This window comes from Schistocerca serialis, chromosome 7, assembly GCF_023864345.2.
Source record: "Schistocerca serialis cubense isolate TAMUIC-IGC-003099 chromosome 7, iqSchSeri2.2, whole genome shotgun sequence".
NCBI lineage: Eukaryota > Metazoa > Arthropoda > Insecta > Orthoptera > Acrididae > Schistocerca > Schistocerca serialis.
The window spans coordinates 586,277,785-586,295,517 of NC_064644.1; the positions used below are offsets into that span (position 1 = coordinate 586,277,785).

Sequence of the window (17,733 nt, forward strand, 5' to 3'; positions counted from 1 at the left end):
AGATCTGGAGAATGTGTTGGCCAGGGCAGCAGTCGAACATTTTCCGTATCCAGAAAGACCCGTACAGGACCTGCAACACGCGGTCGTGCATTATCCTGCTGAAATGCAGGGTTTCGCAGGGATCTAATGAAGGGTAGAGCCACGGTCGTAACACATCTGAAATGTAACGTCCACTGTTCAAAGTGCCGTCAATGCTAACAAGAGGTGACCGAGACGTGTATCCAATGGCACCCCATACCATCACGCCGGGTGATACGCCAATATGGAGATGACGAATACACGTTTCCAATGTGCGTTCACCGCGATGTCGCCAAACACGGATGCGACCATCATGATGCTGTAAACAGAACCTGGATTCATTCGAAAAAATGACGTTCTGCCATTCGTGTACCCAGGTTCGTCGTTGCGTACACCATCGCAGGCGCTCCTGTGTGTGATGCAGCGTCAAGGGTAACCGCAGCGATGGTTCCCGAGCTGATAGTCCATGCTGCTGCAAACGTCGTCCGTGCAGATGGTTGTTGTCTTGCAAACGTCCCCATCTGTTGACTCGGGGATCGAGACGTGGCTAAACGATCCGTTACAGCCATGCGGATAAGATGCCTGTCATCTCGACAGCTAGTGATACGAGGCCGTTGGAATCCAGCACGGCGTTCCGTATTACCCTCCTGAACCCACCGATTCCATATTCTGCTAACAGTCATTGCATCTAGACCAACGCGAGCAGAAATGTCGCGATAGGATAAACCGCAATCGCAACAGGCTAGAATCCGACCTTTATCAAAGTCGGAAACGTGATGGTACGCATTTCTCCTCCTTACACGAGGCACCACAACAACGTTTCACCAGCCAACGCCGGTCAACTGCTGTTTGTGTATGAGAAATCGGTTGGAAACTTTCCTCATGTCAGCACGTTGTAGGTGTCGCCACCGGTGCCAACCTTGGGTGAGTGCTCTGAAAAGCTAATGATTTGCATATGACAGCATGTTCTTCCTGTCGGTTAAATTTCGCGTCTGTAGCACGTCATCTTCGTGGTGTAGCAATTTTAATGGCCAGTAGTGTATGTACAACTACCTGAATTCTTTTGGTTAGACATCACATTACCCATTAGTTTGCTATCGATCAATTCCATAAAACCTCGTTTTATTTGGGATGATTCTGTGGTCCACATAGTCAGCTGACTTCGAGAGGACACAGAAACTGCGACTTGGTAAACACCACAGTCGTCAGCTGCGTTTCGCTGTAGGTTGGGGGTCGAACTGTGAGCAACTGGAGAAGAGTAATTAGTGGAAGCGGGCAGAAATTGCGCAGCGGGTATAGCCGATCGTTAGGCCGTGGGGCGTTCGTTAATCGCGGCGGCGCTGGGCGTCTGCGGCGTAGCGACACGCCCGTGGACCGCCGGAGCGTGGGCGGCTGGGGCGGCGTGTGACGCGTCGCGCCAGCCTGGCGCCGGCCGCCGGGCCGGGCATCGATCCCCAGCCCGCCGCGGCGCGCCCCTCTTAACGCAGCGAGGCCAGCGCGCGGGCCACAGCCCGAGGCGTCGCCCAGCACGGGGACACTTGCGTGATGGACCATGACCACCTGCTTAGTACACTACTGGCCATTAAAACTGCTACCCACCAAGATGTCGTGCTACAGACGCGAAATTTAACCGACAGGAAGAACATGCTGTCATATGCAAATCATTAGCTTTTCAGAGCACTCACCCAAGGTTGGCACCGGTGGCGACACCTACAACGTGCTGACATGGGGAAAGTTTCCAACCGATTTCTCATACACAAACAGCAGTTGACCGGCGTTGGCTGGTGAAACGTTGTTGTGATGCCTCGTGTAAGGAGGAGAAATGCGAATTCTTTACAGACGAATGGAAAAACTGGCAGAAGACGACCTCGGGGAAGATCAGTTTGGATTCCGTAGAAATACTGGAACACGTGAGGCAATACTGACCCTATGACTTATCTTAGAAGAAAGATTAAGGAAAGGCAAACCTACGTTTCTAGCATTTGAAGACTTAGAGAAAGCTTTTGACAATGTTGACTGGAATACTCTCTTTCAAATTCTGAAGGTGGCACGGGTAAAATACAGAAAGCAGATGGCAGTTATAGGAGTCAAGGGACATGAAAGGGAAGCAGTGGTTGGGAAGGGAGTGAGGCAGGGTTGTAGCCTCTCCCCTATGTTATTCAATCTGTATATTGAGCAAGGAGTAAAGGAAACAGAAGAAAAATTCGGAGTAGGTATTAAAGTCCATGGAGAAGAAAGAAAAACGCTGAGGTTCGCCGATGACATTGTAATTCTGTCAGAGACAGCAAAGGACTTGGAAGAGCAGTTGAACGGAATGGACAGTGTCTTGAAAGGAGGATATAAGATGAACATCAACACAAGCAAAACAAGGATAATGGAATGTAGTCGAATTAAATCGGGTGATGTTGAGGGAATTAGATTAGGAAATGAGACGCTTAAAGTAGTAAAGGAGTTTTGCTATTTGGGGAGCAAAATAACTGATGATGGTCGAAGTGAGGGGATATAAAATGTAGACTGGCAATCGCAAGGAAAGCGTTTCTGAAGAAGAGAAATTTGTTAACATCGAGTATAGATTTAAGTGTAAGGAAGTCATTTTTGTAAGTATTTGTGTGGAGTGTAGCCATGTATGGAAGTGAAACATGGACGATAAATAGTTTCGACAAGAAGAGAATAGAAGCTTTTGAAATGTGGTGCTACAGAAGAATGCTGAAGATTAGATGGGTAGATCACATAACTAATGAAGAGATGTTGAATAGGATTGGGGAGAAGAGGAGTTTGTGGCACAACTTGACTAGAAGAGGGGATCGGTTGGTAGGACACAATCTGAGGCATCAAGGGATTAGTATTGGAGGGCAGCGTGGAGGGTAAAAATCGTAGATGGAGACCAAGAGATGAATACACTAAGCAGATTCAGAAGGATGTAGGCTGCAGTACGTACTGGGAGGTGAAGAAGCTTGCACAGGATAGAGTAGCATGGAGAGCTGCATCAAACCAGTCTCAGGACTGAAGACCACAACAACAACAAAAGCATACTGTTATCGTGGCATAGGTTAGTACAGCACAGTCTCTACCCTACATCCTGTAACACACCGTATCTTTGTACTTATAATCAAAAGCTGACCTTATGTTGAATGTTAACTGTCACTATCCAGGTTATGGTAACCATCTGGTTCTCTGGAGCCAACCGTCCAGGGTCCATGTTTTGATGTGCCTTAAATTCAATGTTTGAGCTATTTCCGTAACTCATATAACTAAATAAATGTAGAAAAATATTAACGAATTAAATGGCGAAATAAATTAAAAAAGCTAATAACAATGCCGTTTCTAAACGACCGCCATCCTTCCTACGTTTCACTATAAAAGAATGCGTAAGGCCTCCTCCGGTAATTTCTTTGCTTTTTTCCGCTCTTGCGCCCTGTCCTGGAGGTTGGGTTTACCTTCGGAACACAGAGAGTGCAGTCCAGAATACTGACAATCATGCACAGCTGGGTTAACGTCCTCCATCTGTCAACTTACCTCGCCGTGGCTGGTGTGGTCTTCTGTGCCCTCAGTTTCTGCATGTTTCACTCCAGGAATGGCGACCGCAGCAGCCAAAGCTGGTCGGGGTCCATGGGACCACAGCTCAATGATGATCCGCGACAGCATACCGAGTTTCTCGTATTCCTACGTCAGTTCGATGATCTTTCCTCTGCCACCCTCCAGTTACTGTCGCTATGGCCAACCCTTGAGAAATGGCCGCCTGTGTTTCCCGCTACACTTTACTAACTAATGTTTCGCCGCAAGGGATATTGGATTTTGGAGAGTAAATTAATATGGAGTATGTCGTTCTTCTTTTCAAACGTTCACATACCCATTTCTTCTTTCCTTATTGTCTTTTGGGCATGCGTTTGTAGTAATTAAAGTAGGCACAAATGCAGCGATCAAAAAGAAATGATTATCGTACAGTCACATCTCTTTACATCGTTCCTTTCTTGTTGCTCCCATGGGGATGGACTGTTTCTATCGCAATTAGTAAGCGTGAAAGGAAGCTATCGTACAGAGAGATGGATCTATATTTATACTTGGCGGAACTAATTACATACTGACATAATAGTCGGTATTGGTTTCGTTTCCCAAAAGTTATAAATATTTCGATTTCGGAAAAGAAGCTCTGTATTTCGCCAAGATATCGAAGAAGAAGGTCCCTTAGGTACTGGTTGTATCGAGTAAGATGTGGAGACGGCGGTTTGAAAGCGGACAGAAGAAGTACGAGAGAGGGGGTTCCTTACCTGAGGGATCGCTACCTGGCGAAGGGGCAAGTGTGGCAAATGTCCGGCGTGGCAAATGACCGGCATTCACAGTTCCCGTTCACCTCTCGTGTTTTTGGAGGAACGCTAACAAGCCTTAAGTACTTGTCGTTCTTGCAACAGAAATGTGGTGTGTTGTTCCAGTAGGATAATGTCGCCGTTGGTGATACTGATTTATAAATGTAGTCATTTCATGTACTATATATACACTGTTACAATATATATTAAGTGAATTGGAAACCTCTAAAAGGGTGAAGTATTTTTCTTCCCGGCAGTGTAAATTGTAAAAACAAAAAATCGCTGCGTACGCTGTACACAGTAGTCAGTTCCACGCCCAGCTGCTGAATCCACACCCCTGCAAGCGGTGCACGTTGTTGATTGTTGTTTGGTGTGTTGCAGGCTGGGCGCATGGCAGGCTGTGAGCCGCCGCCACCGCCGCCGCCGTCGCAGAAATGGCCGCCCCCCGAGGTGAGTAAACAATAGTGCTAACTAAAAAGGTTCCACAATAAGCATCCCTGTTTTCACTGACTGTGCATTCGCGCTGAAATCGCCGGGAGTGCTCGTACAGTGGACACAAAATTACTTGGCCTGTACCTCAGCAGATGGCTCAGTAGAGGGGACGCCTAGAGCGGTGGGGGCTCCGTCGTGACGGTCACAGCGCAGTGGGGCGAGGGGCAGCGTATCCACAGACTCATGTCTTGCATACCGTAAACACTCCAGCTAGCAAATTTGCGAACAATCATATTAACAGGTTAGTACAGCATCTCACAACAGTACTAGAAAAGAAAGAGTTGCGTAAGAAAGGATCAACCAGAGGAAACCAAATCCAACCCCACACTGCCAATAAAAGTTCTCATAAAACAAAAAAAGAAGTAAAAACTGTAGCGCAGCAGGTAACGTCAATTACTATGATACTGTCAGTGTAAAATGTTGAAAGACGCTGAGTGCTTTTATCCTCAAATACTTTATGAGCAGAGTCCGAGCATATGCTCGCAGTCAATTAAGCTGCCTCTAGAAATATGCAGTCACTAACTATAATAACTTGTCTTATTTCCTTAAACTTTTAACATAAGAGTACATCTCTGAATCAGAAGATCATGACAGCATTTTAAATTTTTAAATTCGGTCAGTAATTAAGCGAAATACTGAAAATCAAATTTTTGTAGCCCAGAAGTCGCTAGATAGGCAACCTGCAACTGGTACTAGGTCTCGCAATACCTATTCAGTAATATATTGAACTGCTGCATAAGTTCTTAGCGCTTTTCCGTAAGTTTAATAAACACAACAGATACGCGTAACAGAGACTTTAGTCATCAGTAATACAGGGTGGGGAGTTGGGTTATTTGGCGAAAGAGACCAAACACTGAGGTCATCATCGGTCTGATTGGATTAGGGAAGGGCGGGGAAGGAAGTCGGCCGTTCCGTTTCAAAGGAACCATTCCGGCATTTTCCTGAAGCGATTTAGGGAAATCACGGAAAACCTAAATCAGGATGGCCGGACGCGGGATTGAACCGTCGTCTTCCTGAATGCGAGTCCAGTGTGCTAACCACTGCGCCACTTCGCTCGGTTATACAGGGTGGTGGAAATAAAAGTGGCCCTGAGAACAAAGTTACAGGGTACAAAGAAACACAGCAGAGGAAAGGGAATGCACTACTAACCTGACTATCGCAGATGCTGAAAGTCATTCATGTCTTGGCACTTTTGGACGCCGGACAGCAAGTTGCGAAAGGCGGATCTAAATTGGACTGCTGGAATTGCTGCAGTCTCATCTGAAATATTCTGCTGCAGTCCTTGAAGGCTACGAGGGTAGTTGCGATACATTTTAGACTTGAGGGTTTTCCCCACGCAAAGTAATCGCCGACTGACAGATCAGGTGACCTTGGTGGCCAGCTAGGGCCGCCACCAGACTGACCTCTGCCAACAACTGTCAGGCCTGAAGATTGGTAAATGTACTCCAAGGTTTGGCCAGCTGCAATGGCAGCTGTTCCGTCCTGTTGGCATTAACTGTACGTCTTTTTCTCCTAAGTTAATGCCGACACAAATGGTTTCAAAATGTTGGCAATGTAATACGCCGAAGTCAGCGCCTGATGAAAGAAGATGGGACCAATAATGGGGCGTGCAGACACTGTACACCAAACCCTAACCTCCTGATCATGCATTGGCGGTTCAAATGGCTCTGAGCAGTACGGGACTTAACTTCTGAGGTCATCAGTCCCCCAGAACAGAACTAATTAAATATAACTAACCTAAGGACATCACACACATCCTTGCCCGAGGCAGGATTCGAACCTGCAACCGTAGCGGTCGCGCGGTTCCAGATTGTAGCGCCTAGAACCGCTCGGTCGGCTGAACCGGTGTGGATCACGGGGCGGGCATATGTCGTGGTGTGCGTGTCACAGGGAATGGTTATATGCATAATTCAGATCCAATCGTGTCCATTCGTCCAGCCCACTTTTATTTACGTCACCCTGTATATTCGCCTTCACTGTTTACAGCAGTCTGCCAACAATGGGCTAGCTTTTCATTTCGAGGCTGCAGAAATCACGTGGTTTTGACGTGAAGAACTCGTCGAGCCAGAGCGCAGTTTCATCTGGAAAGGAAGTTCCTTGACGATTGTTCTATAGAGAGCGGAAAAGGTGAAAATCTGAGAGCGCAAGATCAGGAGAATAAGGTGGGTGCGAAACCACTTCCCAACCCAATTCTTTTGTAGTAGCAGAATGCGGACGGGCGTTATCATGGAACAGTATCACTTCACGCAGTCTTCCTGGTCGTTGTTCTTGGACTGCGTCTTCAAGAAGCCTCAGTTGTTGACAGCAAATGTCAGCAGTGAGGGCTGCACCACGGGGAAGCAATTCGTAGCACACCACAGCGTCGCCGTTCCACCGGGTGCATAACATTATCTTTTGTGGAGGCGCGGGTGTCTTTGTACGGGGAGTAGCTGCTTTGTTTGGGCTCAACCACTCCTTTCTTTTCTTTATTTTAGCATAAAGACACCATTTCTCGTTACCACTAACGATACAGGATTTTAGGTGTTGTTCACGAGGCCATTGGTGACGAGCAAGCAGAGATGCACGTATGGTCACTCACTGATTACTGTGATTTTGGCTTAGGTCATGCGGTACCCACACACTTGATTTTAAAGCTTCCCCATCGCATGCAAATGTCGCACGATGGTGAAATGATCACAGTTCGTCGAATTTGCCATTTCTCGACTACACTGACGTGGAATCGCCGTGCATCAATACGTTTAGACCATCTTCATCAAACTCGGGAGTTCTTCCGGAACGTGAAAAATCACTAATGTCAAAACGATCCTCCTTAAAACGAGCAAACCATTTTCTTGCCGTGCTCTGCCCACTGGCGTTATCCCCGTACACGTCGCAAAGTTTCTGGCCACGTCCACTGATGTCACCCCTCTATTGATCTCAAACAGAAGAATAATATTCCGATTTCGCCACTAGCCATTTCATATACTAGCGTCCACAGCTCCACTTACTGTCTCCAGATGGCAAAATGGCAATATGTAACCTCAAATAGCAACAGTGAACTACAAATAGAAAATGACCATCGCTAAACAAACCCACAGCGACTGCAATACCAACATACAAAACAAAAACGCTACGAACTTACGCACCAACCTAACAGATTGTGCAGACACATTGTGTAAAAACACAACAAATAGCAATTTAACCGGTCTGCAGCAGGTAACCACAACGAAAGATCTGCAGTAGAGCCCTGTGTCAGTTGTCGTGTAGGTAGTTGGAAGACAGATACTGAAAGACGACAGGGAGTACAGAGTGTCTGACCTGCACTAGCAGTCCAGTATTTGGGTCTAGTTCTGAGTCACCAGACTAACCCCTCCAGTTGCAACGCCAAATCTTGATGAACAGTGCCACTCGAGCCCCAGTTCCCGGTCTGTTCACCTGCGCCGTTCAGGAGGTTAGAGGCAGCAGCAGAAATGGGGCTGTAGCTGGCAAATTATGCCACTGCCATTCCTCTTTTTTTTTATGGAAGTACACTACTGGCCATTAAAATTGCAACACCAAGAAGAAATGCAGATGATAAACGGGTATTCATTGAACAAATATATTAAACTAGAACTGACATGTGATTACATTTTCACCCAGTTTGGGTGCACAGATCCTGAGACATCAGTACCCAGAACAACTACCTCTGTCCATAATAACAGCCTTGATACGCCTGGGCATTGAGTCAAACAGAGCTTGGATGGCGTGTACAGGAATAGCTGCCTATGCAGCTTCAACACGGTACCACAGTTCATCAAGAGTAGTGATTGGTGTATTGTGACTAGCCAGTTGCTCGGGCACCATTGACCAGATATTTTCAATTGATGAGAGATCTGGAGAACGTGCTGGCCAGGGCAGCAGTCGAACATTTTCTGTACCCAGAAAGGCCCGTACAGGACGTGCAACATGTGGTCGTGCATTATCCTGCTGAAATGTAGGGTTTCGCAGGGATCGAATGAAGGGTAGATCCACGGGCTGTAAGACATCTGAAATGTAACGCACTCTGTTCAAAGTGCCGTCAATGCGAACAAGAGGTGACCGAGACGTGTAACCAATGGTACTGTGGTGTCACTACCAGACACCACACTTGCTAGGTGGTAGCCTTTAAATCGGCCGCGGTCCGTTAGTATACGTCGGACCCGCGTGTCGCCACTATCAGTGATTGCAGACCGAGCGCCGCCACACGGCAGGTCTATAGAGACTTCCTAGCACTCGCCCCAGCCGACTTTGCTAGCGATTGTTCACTGCTTACTTACGTTCTCATTTGCCGAGACGAAAGTTTAGCATAGCCTTCAGCTACGTCATTTGCTACGACCTAGCAAGGCGCCATTACCAGTTACTATTGCTATTGTCAATCATGTACCGTGTAACCTCCCCACCGTAATTTTTAAAGAAAATAAAGCAATACTTAATAGAAATGGGAGCCAAGTGTAACCTCCCTACAAAAATTTTAAAAGAAAAAAAAGGACGATACTAATTAGAAATGCTGATGGACATGGCTCTATGCGTAACCTGCCCACAATGAAATGTACTGACAATGGCAACAAAAATGTGAAATTCGCAATCTGACTCAAATATAAATTCCTGATGAAAAATTAAAGTCCATTCAGTGATAAGAAAATTTAATTAAACCGAAATATCGGTCTTTGGCCCTGTGTAAAACAATCAGAATTAAAGTCTTACCTCAGAATAAATGGATGTCACATATCTGCTCTTGTTGTTGCGCACCGCTTGGAGGAACTGCATTGCAAATAATAATATTCTCTTTTTTTTGTGATTTTAGTGGAATTTTTCTTCAAAAGAAGTGGAATGAAATGGGAAGTGCAACGAAATCTTGAGTTCAATAAAAAATTAAATTTTTGAGAAAATGCTTTTGAAATAAAAAAAATTATTATTGGGAGACTTGTTGGAGAATAATTACAATAAATAAAATTTTTCATTATCTAATGATTATATTAATTAACAGTATACCTTATTCCTCATCTTGACCAGTGTTGCCGACCGCCTACATCACACAACCGCACTGGGCTGCTACTACTGACCGACCGCTCTACATGACGACTACAGACTGAGTACTGCTCTCAACTAGACAGAGCTACAGACTCGCAACGACTGAACTGACAGACTCGCAACGACTGACTACTGACTCGCAACACTCGCGCGGTCAAGCGCAAACTCTCTGGTCACAGATGCTACAATGCCTCGCCATCGCTGCTGCGTTACATACGTGTTTCATAACCCTCCACTGGGGGGGGCAAAAATTTGGCAGCGATGGTGAGTCATTTGGACTTGCCAATCGCGGCAAAATTTTTCTTTAATTAACAAAATCCTACAACTTACAGAATATTTAAATGTTGTGCACACGCACTAAGTACAAAATATATCAGACAAAGACAAAATGTGAGTACAAAACATAGTAGCAAATCAGAAAAATGTATATACAAATTATTTGACAGATAATAAAGTGCACAGGCACTGAAAAAAAATTCTTTAGCATATGCAGAACAAATAAACAGACTGGCAAGAATAATTAGATGTAGTACATAAAGTAAATGTTGTGCACACGCACTAAGTACAAAATATATCAGACAAAGACAAAATGTGAGTACAAAACATAGTAGCAAATCAGAAAAGTAGATACAAATTATTTGACAGATAACAAAGTGCACAGGCACTGAAAATTCTTTAGCATATTCAGAACAAATGAACAGACTGGCAAAAATATTATGTTGACAAGTGACATAAGTGTACTCGCATTGGAGTTCAGCGAATCGAAAAATGTATAACCTATGAACATAAATGATGTTACCAAAAAAATTTTTTTTTTTTTTTTTTTTTTTATGTGACAAGAATCAGGATAGGAAAGGGAAGGATTGCATCATGGTTGTAGCACTTTAGATTGCACACAGCTGCTCTGAAAGTCCATATCTTTCCACAGAAGTACAACACCAAGTGACACAACTTGAAGTTCTTTTCCCATCAGAATTTATCAGTGTAGCCAAGACACTGAACTGTCGTAGTAATGTTCCATGTTTTCATTTTGGCAGTACATTACGTACACCAAACAGTTCGACCATAATAACGTCTTCATCGCTCACGGTGGTGGACAGCATGTCGTGTCAACACCACGCTCTTACAAGGCACACCAACGTAGAATTAGTGCAAAAACCAAATATAGTGCTCCATGATCACTAGGATAAACAGGACAAATGGACATTGCAGTAATTCAGGGTAGTCAGCTTATGAGGTGAAGGACATCAAGTCACATAATATTGACAATTACAGACTTAATTAGTAGTTTGTGGCATTCATAGCCCAGTTATCGAACATTTCTGTACCAAGTATGTAGTATTACAGAAAAATGTTCATTAATTGTTGTACATAGAATCAGTAGCCTTCTTTTCCTGGTTACAAAGCATTATGAAATAATCGCATTCTTCTCAGTTACAGAGTATAATTAAGAATCATTAACCTTCTCCTAATTACAGTTAATTAATCATTTGTCATTCCAATAATCATTAGCCTTTTCCTAATTACAGTTAATTAATCATTTGTTATTAATTAATCATTTGTCTAATTACAGTTAATTAATCATTTGTCATCTCAATATAGTAAGAATTATTAGCCTTAATTAATTACAAAGCATTATTAAACAGTCACATTCTTTTCTGGTTACAAAGTATCAACATTGGAAACAAGAGCTAATCAATGGCATAATTAATCACAATTCTTCAAGTGACAATTATTGGCACTCAGTGGCCCGCAAGTATTGAATAGAATCATCATTCAGTATTATTCAGGTTATTACGAAGTCATTATTAAAAATCAGTTAATTACAGTCAAATCATTAATAATCACAGGCATTATAAGTGGTATCATTACAATAAACAGTGGCAGTTATTAGCTAGTGACAAAGCATCATTTTGAATATAGTCTCATTAAGAGGTCATTAATCAAGTGACATGCTATTCAGAGTTGATCAGTATTATTCAGAATTAACATAAACTAGTGACATTATGTGGGACTGGTAATACATTTTTTTGGTAGCAATGCATTGCGTTGGGATCGATAATTAATTGCTGAAACATAACACTATTTGCTTTTGACCTATTGCTGCAAATGAGGATAGTAACGTCATTCGTCATGAGTCAGCTGTAGCAAGGTTATGTAACAAGGCAGTATATGTGATCACATTTATAAATGATAAACAAAAATGGGTACAAAATAAATAAAAATGCAAGTACTAGAACAGGTATAATAAGTAACAGGTTTAGTAAGTATCATGAAAAAAAACTTCTCCTGGAAAAATTACAAAAACGGATTATTGACCTGAAAGAAGAAACGCACACTATGCTGAAAAGAAGTGAACTTCGAATTAACAGGCAGTGAAGTGTGTATAAAAATGTATTCCATAGCTGTCCTTTCCAAAACTTTCAGTCATCCTACTATGCAATGTAACACCTGCTGTCAAAGCAAACTGCAACAAATACTTAAATAACTACGTAGCATAAATACATAACTTCAACATTATCCTCATCTGTAAAGAAAAAACTTCATTATCCATATCATCATAACTTCACTATTATCATCACCTGTAAAGAAAAACTTCATTATTCATAACATCATATCCTTCATCATTATTCATCAGTATTCATTATCATCTGCAAAAAATCACTTCATTACTTATCACACAACTATTCCTTATCACTAGCATATTTCATCACTAAAACTAAGATGTGTAGTTCTCTCTGACAGCCTGCATCAATCACCTTGTATTCTGAAAGAAAAAATTAGTTAAGACTGCTATTCTGTGATGAGTATAGTATAGTCTTGTTAATGCTTGTTAATCCTGATCCCTTTACTCTTCCTCATAAAGTTATTGCATCTCCTTTCGTTTATTCCGTAGGTGAAATTCCCATTTATGTTAAATTTATTTCTTAGAATCATCATTCCTTTCTGAAATTGATGAACAAAGATTAATGTCCTGCATTTAAATCATATACCCACTAGATAATGACTGGTTTATGGTGACATAATTAATCATACAGCATAACATGACAGAAAACGTAATATGTTAAAGACGTTGACAGTGTTCAGATGCAAAAATGTACACAGAATAATACAATGCAGCAGCAAAAAAAATGTGAAACAGTCACGATGTTGAGATGTCATAAGGCAAAAAAAAAAAAATGTCAAAGTCGACTGGTGTGTGTTATATCTTAACTATTTCATAGTCCATACAAACAAAACTGGAGTACAATCATATACACAAAAAAGTAGAAAATGTGCACGGTCTGATGTGTAACGACAAGAAAAGCGACCTGCTAACCTTACCTTGCCGGGCACTTGCCAAGAAAAAATACGATAATCATCAGTAATTAGTCAGGTGAATTAATTGCATTAGTAAATGGCATCATAGTGTGTTGAATCATACAGTGGTTTCACTCAATAAACGGTTTAATGTTTGAGATATGGTGATTGCCTTTCGATTTTCTGGTTCTCAAAGTTTCGACGTGTACAACATTGGGGTGAGGGATACTGCGAATCCGATATGGACCTGCGTATAGAAGTTCAAATTTACTGCACTTACCTTTTAATTTGCTGGATAAATAGTGTGTACGTACTAGTATCTTCTGTCCAACGTGAAAGACGCGGCGTGTACAAACCTGTTTTTGCTGTCTTCTCCGGCGCTCTGCGGCACGTTTGATGTTGTTCAGCGCAATGTCAATTATTTCGTGGTGGCGTAGGCGACGACTTTTGGGAAATTCTATTAATTCTTTAATTTTGTTCGGTGGTTCAACGTTTTTCAGTATAACAGACGGAGATAGCATAGTGGATTCATTTGGAATGGAATTAATTACATCTTGGAATGACAGTATGTGTGTATCCCAATCAATATGTCTTTTGTGGCAGTATATTCTACACAGTTTACCAATTTCCTTCATTAATCTTTCACAGGGGTTCGAAGAAGCGTGGTACTTGGATATATAGATCGGAGAAATGTTTCTAGCTCGTAACATGCGTGTCCATACGCTACTACGAAATTGAGATCCATTGTCAGAAATTACTTTCATTACATGCCCTACCTGAGATAGAAAATGTTTTACAAATGCTTTCGAAACAGTTTTAGCAGTAGCTTTGCGTAACGGAGTGAAATTAACAAATTTTGAAGTGAGCTCAACAGCGACAAAAATGTAGCAAAAACCTCTGTTAGTTCTGGGAATCGGACCAAAAATATCTACTGCGGCCATGTGTCTTAATTTAACAGGTATAATGGGATATAATGGAGGAATATGTGAAGTGGTGTCTGATTTAGCTTTCTGGCAAATTTTACAAGACGCTAAAACTCGTCGTATACGTTTTTCCATGTTAGTAAAATAACAGTTCTGTCTCAGTATAAGAAAACATTTTCGTGCTCCGTAATGTGCGTAACTTAAATGAGTGTACCAAATTAATTTGTTAACCAGTTCGTCAGGAATGCATAATAACCAATTGTTGCTGTCAGGATGAGAGCGGCGAAACAGAATGTCATTGCGCACTGTGTAGTGGTTCCTAATCGTAACATTTTTCCTATCTTGCCAAAGCTGTTTAATTTCTTTCCACACATTGTCTTTATTTTGCTCCTTTGCTATGTCCTGTAATGACGATGAAATAAAGTTTTCAAATGCAACTTGCTGAATGTACATGACACTGAAATTTGTTTTGCAGAAGTTGGTTGCTACGTCTTGCTGATTGTTGCTGAGAGAACGCGATAGTGCGTCTGCTATAACATTTTGTATACCGGGAATGTGAACAATCGTAAAATTAAATTCCTGTAAATACAGTTTCCATCTGCTTAATCTATCGTGAGTAAATTTAGCTGAAAGCAAAAATTGTATTGCTCTGTGGTCTGTGTAGACGGTGGTATGTCTGCCATAAAGAAAGTGCCTAAATCTCGTAAAAGCCCATACAACACATAATGTTTCAAGTTCTGTAACGGAGTAATTTCGTTCAGCAGGTGACAAAATGCGACTTGCAAATGCGATGTTTTTAATTACTATTGAACCATCTTCTTCAATTTCCTGGAAAATATGTACGCCTAAGGCGGTGTTGGAACTGTCGGTGGCAATGGAAAAATTTCTAGTAAGATCTGTGTGCGATAAAAGTGGTGCATTCAACAGAGCATGTTTCAAATAACATTCTCGTGAGCAAAATTCTGCGTGTCAAAAGTAATGTTTGCGTTACTGTATTATGCAATCTGTGCTGTATCTGGTTAAATTCTGTCGTACGTGCTATTATTTACGGGAGGATGCTGTGACATATCCACTATTTGAACTGCTCTGTTATTTCTTACTGACGTGTTACGCTATGGATGACACCTATTGTCTGTTTCATTCATGATTATTTGTTGTTGCTGATGTTGTTGCTGCTCATAAGATCGACTGTTATTAAATGTACGCCGAGAATTGTGCTCATTATTTTTACGTCTGTCGTGATAGTCATTCCTATACGGTGTATTGCGATACGAGTTGAAATAGAGTGTTGTCTGTACGTAGTTATTTCTTTGCTGCCATGCGTTACCATTTGTTGGAGCTGGGACTATACATGCACGCGGCGAAACATAAAAGTCTGGTTGACCTTGTAGACTGCATTGTTGGTTACGTATGCCAAGCGACTGACTTGATGTTGTTGTGGTGAAACGTCTATTGTTACTAAAATGCATTCGCTGTTGCTGCTAATTTTACACATACTGATGATTACGATTTTATCTGTAATTAAAATTACGGCGGTAATTGTCATTACGGGAGTGCCTACTGAAAATTGTCACATTCGGTAAAAATTTGTCACATCGGGTTTTCTTTACAACGTTTCTTAATTCTACATAGAGCAATAGTTAAAGAGCAGTTTTGATAGATATAAAGGATAGTAGAAGAGAAGGCAGCAGTGCAGAAAACTAAAGATGAAACAGCACTACTACAGCTCGGGGCCCTATGCTCGCTACGGCACATATTCATTAAAGCGTAATGAATCCCCTGAGGTCCTTTACGCACTGCAAATAAATTTTAGCTTTTGCGTTGCAAGCAATAGCGGAAAAATTCCAAAAGTAAATAGTTGTATCCATGTTAATTCAAGTTTCCTTATTACGGGCAATGCTGATGAAAATACAATAGCAAATTGTCGCCTCTGGTTCAAAGCTAGCTTCTGCATTACAGGCAATAGCGGTGAATGTACAAAGATAAATTGTCGTATACAGTGCAAAGCGTGTGCCTGTACGCTGTCATTATTAAATTCCTTAGATTTTCTTACAAATGCAAATTGCTCGAAATCTACGTTCTCGTCACTTAGTTTGATAATACGTTCAGGTTTGTGTGAAAGTCTGTTTGTCTGTGTGATTTCGGATTTCAAGTTGCGTAGCTTTTCAGATTTTAAGTCGCGTGGCTTTTCGGATTTTAAGTCGCGTAGTTGCTGTAAATTGTTCACATTATACACGCTGCGTGAGTCAGACAAATGCTCGCAACGTGGCGGATTCTGTGACGTATTGGTGACTGAAATAGTTTTCAACTCTGTTACTGTAACACTTTTGTCGATTTGGTTGATCTGTCGTGCAAATTTCTCGCCAGCTTCCGTATTCGGAGTGTGTGAAACTTCCACTGACTCTAAATTAATTTCGTCGCGAATCTGTACTTCGTTTTTAGGGCATCGTTTATTGACTGCATTAATTTCGTGTATCAGTGTTGCGTTTGCTGAACATTGTTCAGTGACTGCATTAATGTTGTCTTTATGTGATTCTGTTGTGCCTACACGTGTGCTATTTAATTCTTGTGCAACAGTGCCAACTTCTTTATTACTGTTTTTAGCACAAGCCTCAGTATCCTCACGTAATTGTTCTTTAACGTCCTGGCATTGCACGGTAATAGCTGTATTCTCTTCACTAACTTGTCTGCTCCGTTCGTTAAGGTTGTCTTGTTTTTCGTTCGTCAGTTTGAAACTTTCATTAATTGTTTCGCTAGGTTGTTTGTAATGGTTGTCGACACTTTCATTTAGTTGTTTGAAATAATTAATCATCATTTCCTTCTGCTGTTTGAAATCTTCAATAAGTTCGTTCCTAAACTGTAGCATTATTGCCCTAAATTGATCCAAAGTAACATTACCTACTTTATTCTCAGTACTGTTTGATGGTGTATCTGAAATTGTCTTGTTTTGCGTGACCATTTGGTCATTCTGTAATTTACAAAAACGTTTCTCACTCGAGTCCGTCGTATTTTCGGTACACTGACCACTTTCATTAGACAAATTTGTCTGTTCGTCACGAGAATTTTTCAAACCGGGTGTGTTAGGCTGGGCAGCGCTCATTACAATATAGCGTTCTGCGTCATCAATTGTCGTCAAATTAACAGACGAGACAATTGAGTTCGTTTGTTCATTATGAGGGTAAAAGTCATCACTAGTGGTTGGAATGCACTGATTGTTAGTGAACGCAGGATTGTCACAATTACTATCGGTCACGCTGTTTAAGTCGGTAATTTCGTTCATAATACCTCGCGATACACTATTCACAGTCTTTCGCGGCATTTTTGCAATAGTCACAATTATTCACAAAACAAATGAGCACAATGCAAAAGCAACACACAAATACAACAGAGCAACGAGTTGCCGTTGACCTGTAGAAAGAAAGTCACAAGTTAATAAAAGCGTTGCGCCAAATCCTAATTATGTCTAAGCAAATAAGAGCAGATATGTGACTGTTTTTCAAAAGACTCTCAACGAAATTCGATCCTGGACTGGGTGTCGCCAAGTGTAACCTCCCCACCGTAATTTTTAAAGAAAATAAAGCAATACTTAATAGAAATGGGAGCCAAGTGTAACCTCCCTACAAAAATTTTAAAAGAAAAAAAAGGACGATACTAATTAGAAATGCTGA

The 17,733-nt window shown here is 41.8% G+C and overlaps 1 protein-coding gene across 1 annotated transcript in view; it reads left to right on the forward strand.

The window, feature by feature from the left end:
- The first annotated feature begins 4,703 nt into the window (after nucleotides 1-4,703).
- The window catches only part of LOC126412042 (phospholipid-transporting ATPase ID), a 583,312-nt gene continuing 570,282 nt past the window's right edge, over nucleotides 4,704-17,733 (forward strand). The window contains exon 1 of the mRNA XM_050081421.1: nucleotides 4,704-4,772. Within this exon, the coding sequence (XP_049937378.1) occupies nucleotides 4,757-4,772 (16 nt within the window). The 5' untranslated portion in view covers nucleotides 4,704-4,756. The remainder of the gene's footprint in view (nucleotides 4,773-17,733) is intronic.